Here is a 9,782-nt window from a genome sequence, read left to right as displayed (position 1 = left end):
TCTGGGCACCCAGCTCAAGAAAGATATCATCAAAATACATGTGGGATTTTGAAATAGACACTAATTAGAAAATGGAAAATATAATCCAAACAAAGATGGAAAAGACTGGGACCATTTTCATCTAGGGTGATAAAACTTAATCAATGATATTTGTATTTGGAACCACTTTTATAGTCAGAGACAGAAAAAGGAATGTGATGAACACTTGCTGACCCTTTCCTTCTTAGCAAAAGAAAATACACAAATTTTAAAGCTTGGAAAGAAAACTCTTGTAGCATATCATCAAGCTGCAAGTGCTACAAGACAGCAGTGATGCCAAAATTTAAGTAAATTAAAGAATACCATTTTTTGCTTTTAACTGCCACTCTGAATTCATGTCCAGACAGAGACATAAAGTGAAACTTTGACAGACTAAAAGGCTTCCCACGTCTGCATATTAAAAAGCCTGTAATTACTAAGGGCTGGGAAGAGGCTGTGTATGACACAACTTTCTTCTGCAAGTATTCCTGTATCACTACCAAACACTGGACAAGAGCCGGAAAAAACCCCTTCAGGTGAAGCAACGTATATTATAAATAATGTCTTTTCGTAGCTATTTTGCAAGAAGTTTATAGAAATGTGAAGAAATACTGTAACAGAATAAAAGACACTTCACTAGTTATTATAAATTTTCTCCCTTTGGGGAGGTACATAAAAAACATTTAGAAAGCTATCTTGGTATAAAAATCTTGAAAGATTGTTCTTTCCTCATAAAAAGCAATTTATTTTGATGTCTCACAAACTGGGTGTTTTTGTGACTATATAATACATATATGGAACAATTACAGTTTAACCATTTGCTAATAGTTATATGAAGAGATCATCAGATCTTATATTCCCATGATTCCTTAAAGCAAACTGCAGCAGCTTCAGCTGCAGCACAATTTTCATTAAATCACTCAGCTGCACTGTCTTGCCTTGCAATTGTCAATCCCACTTTGTTTGTTTCATGGACTCCTTCCAAAATCAAAATGTCCAGCAATTCCTTTTGCATTTATTACAGTAATTTTATAACTGGGTCAAAAGAACACTTTACTTGAGCAGCTCAGTTAGCTCTAAATTAGCAGTGTCACACTGAGCTCTGGCTGGTGAGGTGGATAAGTTCCCCTTCAGCACAAGGCTGCCTGTGAAAGGAAAACAATTAATGGATGGATTTATTAATTAATCAATGGATGTCAGTGGCTTATTTATGAAGCCACCTTACAAAGCAGAGAACAAGATGTAAATCTGCTTCGTGGCATCTTTTCCTCCATGACTATGAGAGAAGTAAGATGAAACCTAAAACCAGGGTGTTTTGTTTTGGCACATTTGTAGAAAAAAGGTGCATCTCAACATTTCTGGCTTTACCTACTCACACACGGTGCTGTCGTCCGTTGGATTCAGTGAACGGCAGGGAGCATTGATTTAACTGAAAGCCGGTTAAATGGCTTCTCCTCCCTTCCTCCAGGGCAGAAAACTGAGGCCGATACTGTTTGCTGTTGTCAGTATGAGCCTACAGGGGTACATTCATGGCAGCCCAAGGGAAAAGGAGCTACCCCTGAGCCCTCCCATTTTACAGCAGCCATCACCCATGGCTTATACACTGGAGTAAAGCTTAATGTAGTTCCAGATTGAAAAAAATTACACCAAAAACCTTTTATTCTAGAAACGTTTTTAATTTTACTTGCATATTTTAACAGAAATACAATATGCTAGCAGCAAAATAAGAAGACTTCTGTTCTAACATTTCACAATACATTAGTGTCCAAATCTCCATTTTTCTATTAAGGCAGTTTGCATTAATTAGAAATCAACTCTGAATACTACGACAGTATTTCCAAATATGTACAAGCTACCATAAAATAACTATTAGTATTATTACCACGGGAAAAAAACTCACAGTACTAATCAAAATGTAAGCATTTAAAGGTAATGCCTTTAAAACCACAGAAAGTACCATCTACCCTTCCAAAACCAAGTAAACAACTGAAGACATTAGGTAAATATAAAAAGTTAATAAGTTAAGGCTTTGTTCAGTACTTCAGAAGTTCATGTTCTGTGAAATTTATATTCAAGTTTGAACTAGCAATTAATTTCAAGCTGTACTTCCTAAAAGAAGAGTTCAGGCTGTCTCCCCCACTTCAAGACTGCATCCGATCACTCAGTTCTGGTTTTAAGCAGCATTAATCAATCCCAGCAGAGAACAAGCAGGTACAGTTCTCAGAGCAGGCCTGACGCATTCCTCAGAGCAGTCTCTAATCCCACGCGTAGTTCAGCAGGTGCCACCAACGTCCTCCCTGTGCTACACTGGATCACTGGAGCCATTCATCCTGGGAGAAGTGTTTCTCAATGGACTTCCCAGCCAGGCCACAGCATTGCACCTTGCCTACACAAATGTGAACAGAGGGCAATGGGACACAAGGGCCTGGAGAAGGCACAGGTTCTCCAAGCCTCATCCCAGCAGGGGCTGCCAAATGACTTTCGGGTTTTGATCCCTGATATTTTGAGTCATGCAATTAAAGCATCCTCACTGAACACAGCGGCTGAGATGGTGAAACAATACATTCTCCTCTGATACCTGGGAGCAGCAGTTCGTCCAGGGGCACTGACTTCATTGTACAGCTGAGCTCTGCGTTTCCTGGGAGCCTGCAGGTTTTACCGGTCAAACCAACAAGCTTCACAGAAGATGCAAAGGCAGTGATAACAATACAGAAGGAGAGGGAGAAGAAAGGCAAAGTAACGATAAATTCTAAAATCTGAATCAACTCTTTCTTCATAGCAGGGATTATGTAGTTCTGAAGGAGATGAACAGAATAATGAATGGCCTTGTTTGCTTAGTGGTGGCCTCTCCAATATCATGAACTGGCCCACATGAGTCTAATTTAAGGATAGATATAAAATATCAACACAGCTTCATGAAGGTCTTGAACAACAGGTTGCATTTTACTCTTAGATCTATTAAGCTTGGCTTGCAAAGACACCGGCACTGAGGTGTTACCCACAAGAACCCTGAGTAACTTTCTGAAAACAAGATGAACATGTAATTTTCTTTAAAATATCACAACAATAATTTCAAGATATAGTATTAATAGGGATTCAGCAAGAAATACAGCTGTTTGCCATCTTACTGAAAGTTTTAAAAGCTCTGGGATAAAAGGGACAGAAATTCAATGGCCTGCCTGTTTGCCTTTCCCCACCCGCTACCCATGTCACTGATGTAATAAAAACTTATCACCTCTCTCTACAAACCTTACCTTGCATTCAATTTTAAAAATCAATGATCTGGAATAAACTGTAAAAATCACTTGCAATAAATTTGCAAAGGACATGCAGACTGCTGGAGTAGTAAAGAATGAGGACAGGTCACTTACAGAGAGCAATCTGGATCACTTCATGAGCAGTATTTTAATGCTGGTAAAATACAATCTGTATTTCCAAGAAAATATAAGGTAAGATAATAAGAGGTGATGTACCACATTCTTGAGAAAGACTCTGAAGAGGACATGGCCCATAACAGTCAGCATCCAAGGCAATGCTTCCACAAAAAAAAAAAAAAAAGATAATGCAATTTTTGAGGAAAGAGAGAGAGGGAGACATTCATCAGAACAAGAGGATCACATTATGGCTCTATACAGTCCTGATGGATCACTATTGACATGTGGCATCTAATTCAGATATCACCCTTACAAACATTTCTGTACATGAGAAATACAGAGAAGAACGTGAAGATTAATTAGTCTTGGATAACATTCACTGCCATAGGAAAGTTAAGGAATTCAGTACGTCTCATCAGAGAAAAGGTTAAAAGGGACATAATCATGATTTATAACTACACACAGGCAATTAGAAAAGCTGATACTACAGAGATCAATATGAGCAATCAAATGCATTAAAAGACCAAAATAACTTAAGGTGGAGCTAGAAATGCAAATAGAAAATCAAGTGGAAAATGTACCTGGGGTAATTAAGTATTGCAACAGGAGGTATGAGTGAATTCTCATCACTTGAAGACTTCAAATTAATATTAAACGCCTTGTAAAATACACATGTTCAGTTCGAAACAAAGCCACTGAATTTAACAGAGAAACTGCTTGTTGAAACTCAATGGTCTGTTGAATTTAAAAGTAAATCCTCATTATGGTCCTTCTTTCCTTATATATTTATGAGAGATTTTTTTAAAAATATAACTACAAAATGAATGGGAGTTACCAAGAAAAGGTGTTTTTTTACTTTCTGAGCACAGAAACATTTAAGGCTAGATTTAAAGCTAAATAAACTGCAGCTGCACTTTGGAAAATATTCTTCCCCCCTCCCAATTTTTCCCATTTCTTGTTCAGAGTTGTACAGTCCACTTAGTTGACTGTCTGATTTACATAATCACGTAGTTTTTCTTCAGTTTTTCTGTTCCTATTTATAAGCCATTCACAAACCATCCACTTAAGTAACAGCATGATTTATTGTAAGAGTGATTATGGTTGTTTCAGAGGGAAAATGGAACGCGATTAAATGAAGAATGAACAAGGACATTCTAGAACAAAGGGCTCTAATCCTGCAAAGGATTTGTAAATGAAACCTGCCTCTCAACCCCATCCCAAATGAACGACTGAGGGAATTCAGCAGATACCTTTACAACTGTGGAGCCAAGAGCTTAGCTGAAGACAAAAAATTAAATAAAATAAATCAACCAACCATGCCCACAGCATCTTATGGAGAAATGGTAAAGCTCTCAGAGCCATCCACATTTTGGGAAAAAAATAATAAATAATGAACTGTATGTATACAGTTGCTGATATGACCCTCTCAACACAGGTCTAAGCACCAAGTCTCCAGAGGGAGAACTGCAAGTAGACCTTTGCCCTTGGATAAGTTCCAGCATCTGAGACAAATGCACCAACCAAGGAAATGGCTGGGTATTTAAGCTGTGGATCCAAGAGAACACAGCTTTTTCTTAAGCAGTAGGTGTTTTGCAGGTGCCACAGGAACCCTAACAACCCATACTTACAGAACTGGTGAACAGTCTGACAAAAGAGTAACCAAGTTCAGTATCTTCACCTGAAGTGCTTATTCTCTGCTATTGCAGAAAGAACAAGTGGTGAAAAAGCCCTGTTTGCTTACCAGTAACACTGCCTGTTTACAAACCAGCTCCCTGGCAGGAACTGCTGAGAGGCTCCACAAAGGAGGAGCTGTGCTACAGGCCCACGTTTGTCAGGAAAAACAACCCTAAGATGTGCACGTGCACATACCCAAGCAACTGCTTTGAAATGCTTGTCTTAGCCCAGAATAAAACAGCAGTGATGGATCATATCCTTGCTCAAAGACAGGTAATCCTGGTCCATTCCAACTGCACATGAACCAGCAGGAACTTGGGAAATCCCACACTAAATTGATAGAACTGCCTCAGAAATGCGTATGGAGTTACAGAGCCATTCAGAACAGCACAAAAGCTTTTCATACTTGATTACCATATAAGCAGTTGTTTCCTAAACAGCAAGGGAGAGAGAGGATGCAGCGAGCATGGAGCCCAAGAAAATCAGCTTTGCAACATCTGTGCTGAATATGTGTGAATTCCCACTGAGGTAGTTTGAGGAGCTGTGGATGGGCTAAGCTGAGGGACTGGTAGAAGGCACTGCTAACATCCCTGCCGTGGGGACAGCTGAGGTTACCCTGAACACTGTGGTCTTTCCAAGAGGAAAGTACTGAACTATTGTTTTCAGAAATAGCACCGTTACTCCAGAGAAACACCCCCCCCATTCTAATAATTCCAGTGCAATTATTTAGATAGGAGCACTAATGAATACAGCTGAGACTGCAGCTAGCAGTAATGCCCTGGCTTACAGAAAACACGAGCTAAATGCTAAAATCTACTTTTAATAAAGAGTATTAGGAGAAGGCTGAGAAACTTTAAATTCCAAAGACTCCTCTAAGCTAAATATGATGCCTATGGATGCAACCAGGACCTGGGGTCTAGTATTTCTGTGATGCCTTTCTGTTTAGGGGTTGGTACTGGTTTGGTTTCAGATTTGGTCTTGCTCACCAGAGAAACAGGATTCCCCAGGCCAGCTAAACTACTTTTCCCACAAGGACCAATTTTGCGAGGAGGAGCAATGGGGGTTTGCAGCTGCTGCATTTTCGTAGCTAACACTGACTCCAAGGAAGAGCTACTGGCAGGTGAGTGGTCAGGCTTCCTCCAGTTTTCCTTGCCCAGCTGCTCTGTGTTCACCTGTGCTTCTGCACTGTATGGTGACTTATCAGAGGGTGGAGGCGGTGCTCTTCTTTTCTTTCCTCTGCTGTCAGTAGGACTTGTAGTATCTCTTTTTGAGTCCAGATGCATGTTTTTCTGAACAGTCATCTCATGAGATCCATCAAAGAGTGACGCCCATAGGGCAGATGCAGACTCTTTTTGCTGGCCAAGAAGGAACTCACCATCGCTCTCTTCAATTTTCCTATGTATGATATCAGCTAAGCCCTCAGGTTTCACTGGAGAGTCAATGCCTGTAATTTTAAGGGACAGCAATTAACCCAGATTAAAACACCACAAATGATTTTACTTGTATCTGTTTTCTTGTTATGACCAGAATACAAAGCTGTATTAACTGTCTCACCAAGTCTGAACTACTAAGAGTATTAATGGATGAATTGGAAAATATTACATATGCCATCCAAGAGAGAACTGAGGTGACAGGAGGGAATTATTTTTGTGACAGCTGGCATTGAGGCAGCAGGGTAGGCACTGATATTTCTTTCCAAGTAAAAGAAAAAATAAAGTGCTACAGGGAAACCTGTATGTATTAGTTATTAAATACATTTTGTTGTATAGTGCTTTGAAAATTTTGTTTCACAGGAGGCCCATGAAAGTCTGACTAAATAGTCCTGTGCTGCCAGCCTGTAGAAAATGGGACATCTTTACATATATCATTTTTCTCTATGTGCCTTAGGACTGCCTTGCTCCATTTCTTATTCTTCTTACTGAGTTTTCAATGTATACTGCAGTAGTACCAGCCTCAAGCAGCAGCAGTACCTGATTTTCAATAGAATCACAGAACTGTTTAGGCTGGGAAAGGCCTTTAAAGGTCTCCAAGTCCAACAGTTACCCTGCCAAGTCCACAACCAACCCCTGTCCCTTAGCACCACATATGTACATCTCTCTTTCAAATACCTCCAAAATGGTGTCCCCACCCCTGCAGTGTGCCTCTGCTTGATAACCCTTTCTGTGAAGAAATTCTTCCTAACATCCAATCTAAACCTCCCTTGGGGCAACTGGAAGTTGTTTCCTGCTGTCCTATCACTCCGTACTTGAGAAAAGGGACTGAATCCCCTCTGGCTACAATCTCCTTCCAGGTACTTGTAGGGAACCATAAGGTCCCCTCGAGCCTCCTTTTCTTCAGGCTGAACACCCCCAGCTCCCTCAGTCACTCCTCATCACGTGTGCTCCAGACCCTTTCCCAGCTTCATTGCCCTTCTCTGGACACACTCCAGCCCCTCAACATCTTTCTGGTAGTGAGGGGCCAAGAACTGAATCCTGAACACAGGATTTGAGGTGCCTCACCAGTGCTGGGTACAGGGTACTACAAATACTATATATAATCCAGGAAAAAAATGGTGTATTAAGAGTGAAATGGAGTTTGTGTTCTGCTCCTCACTGAGGTACAAGTGTATCAGTGGAATTATGCTACCACGTTACCTTTGTGAAGCTTCTGTGTGGTTCATTTACTGCATTTCTGCTCTGCATTCACAGCTTAGATAAAAGTTGACTGTTCAGTGCTCTGATGCATGGTAACTCAGTGACCCACATGGCACTTTGAGCATCATCACAGCTCCATCCCAAGCAGCAAGCAGTCAGGCATTTAGAGTTGTACAGTGTTTCTCAGTCAATACTGCATGGGATCCAGTAAAACAAGGTGACCTACTTTTTCTAGTCTGTAAATATTATTTCTGTAACAAAACTATTAAAAAATCCTGCTGCATACCATTTTTCTCTGCAAAAATACAAGTCCTAGATACACTCTAGCTAGATTTTTCCAAGCATATTTTTCAACATCATTACCAAAGACCAAAAAAATTAGGTAAGTTATGCTCAGTAAGCCTTCATATAGCTGTAAGAACAGCAGATTAATTTCATGCAATTGGTTTGCAAGCTGGACTATTTTACCTTTACATTTCCTGAGCTGTATACTACTCTTACCATGAGCGTTTATTTCTAGTGACAGCTGTTTTGAGTATGTTCAGGGTAGACTGCAGATTTTTTAGCTCAAGGTATAAAAATGTATTCGTTATTTGCACTATCACAAATTCAGATTTAATATGAACTCCTTGGTATGCAGTTATGTTGCTCTTTCATTGTCTGAATTGTCCTTGAAAAACTCAGTGTTTCACCACCAACACCAGAAGCCATCTGAATTCAGACAATGTTGTTTCTGTTACTCTGCAACTTGAAAAGGCAAATCCCACTTACTCATATCATGGTAGACGGAGGTCGCTTCCTTTGTCAAGAACAAAGGTGGTTTCCGTGGTGACATAATCTCAATTTTCATAAGTTCCTCACAACAATGCTTCCACTGGCCTGAGAGAGAAAAGAGAACAATGACTGGAACTTAAACACATCAGCCTGGAAAAAAAAAATGGAAGTTATTAGGTTGTGTCAGGAAACTATCTCCAAAGTAATACTGAACAGTGAGAATTTACTTTTGTTTAGCAGGAATGCTCAGGATGCGTTTGTATTTTCACGTCTGTATTCATTCTCTTAGCACAAAGGTCATAAGATCCTAGCTGGAATTTAAGCAGCCAGCATTACTGTTACACTATGATGGCTAAAGACCATAATTTGCCTTCAAATCCCCAAACAGTATAAATCCAAGGGGGAAAAAATAGAAAAATTTTAAGGTTTGGGAAGTTTCATCGAGTTATCAGGAGCAACCTCCAATATCCTGCAAGCTGGATGTTATACAGCAATGTTACAATGTTATGGCAAAGGAACATTCTGTTTTTAATAGAGGATAACTTGCCTTTTATCCCTTAGCAGACAAGGAAACTCTTTTTTCTATTAATAGATTTTGACCTTAAGGAAAACAAGACACAGTAAAATTACTTTGTTCATACCAATCATTCCAAGTTTTCTGAGCACATTAATTTTAAGAGAATTTTAGAACCAGGGAAGAAAAAAGGCATTTAAATGCCAAGTGACCCATTTTTTTCTGAATCCAAAGAAAATGTCTCAAAAAATCTGTGGGTAGTATTCTATCTATAATGAATAAGAAGTAGATCTTTTACCCTCTACAGATAATTTAAAGAGGATGCCCTAGTTTTTGCTTGGTGTGTTTCTTTAATTGATAGTGCTTTTTCTCATTGTAAATCACAGTTAGAAATGACTGGAAATACAACTATGACACTGAGTTTCTACAACCTCAGTTCAATTATTTGATTGGTGTTGTCTCTGACTAAAGACTGGTATTTCATTAATTGACTTGGTTTTGTTTTCTGACCTGATAAAAATGCGTATCAGGAACCAATTCTATTTTGTCAATGGCAGCATAAAAGCTGACAGTCTCTACTCTCAGTAAATCTGTGAGCCAAGCAGAAAGCAGAGAAAAAAGACACAGGCAAATGAGTCTATGCAGTTTTTATAATAAAGATTTGGTGGTAAACAAGGAGCACAATATACGACTTCAACAATATTTCACACCAATAAATGAGTTCCCTCTGCCATGTAAGATCGGGGTTGTTCCAGAGGTTTGCCAAAGGATCAGGGTAACATTTTATCACCTGTT

General features: G+C 39.4%; 1 protein-coding gene across 1 annotated transcript in view; it reads right to left on the bottom strand.

The window, feature by feature from the left end:
• Window positions 1-1,790: 1,790 nt before the first annotated feature.
• Window positions 1,791-9,782, bottom strand: part of RTKN2 (rhotekin 2) — a 44,744-nt gene continuing 36,752 nt past the window's right edge. Inside the window, exons 12-13 of the mRNA XM_041476375.1 lie at window positions 8,471-8,578; window positions 1,791-6,510 (exon numbers count right to left, since the gene is read on the bottom strand). Of these exons, the coding sequence (XP_041332309.1) occupies window positions 5,957-6,510; window positions 8,471-8,578 (662 nt within the window). The 3' untranslated portion in view covers window positions 1,791-5,956. The remainder of the gene's footprint in view (window positions 6,511-8,470; window positions 8,579-9,782) is intronic.

Source organism: Pyrgilauda ruficollis, unplaced genomic scaffold (genome assembly GCF_017590135.1).
Source record: "Pyrgilauda ruficollis isolate IOZ18807 unplaced genomic scaffold, ASM1759013v1 scaffold11, whole genome shotgun sequence".
Lineage (NCBI taxonomy): Eukaryota > Metazoa > Chordata > Aves > Passeriformes > Passeridae > Pyrgilauda > Pyrgilauda ruficollis.
The sequence above is the reverse complement of the archived record's forward strand: the minus strand, read 5'-3'. Positions and strand labels throughout refer to the sequence as shown.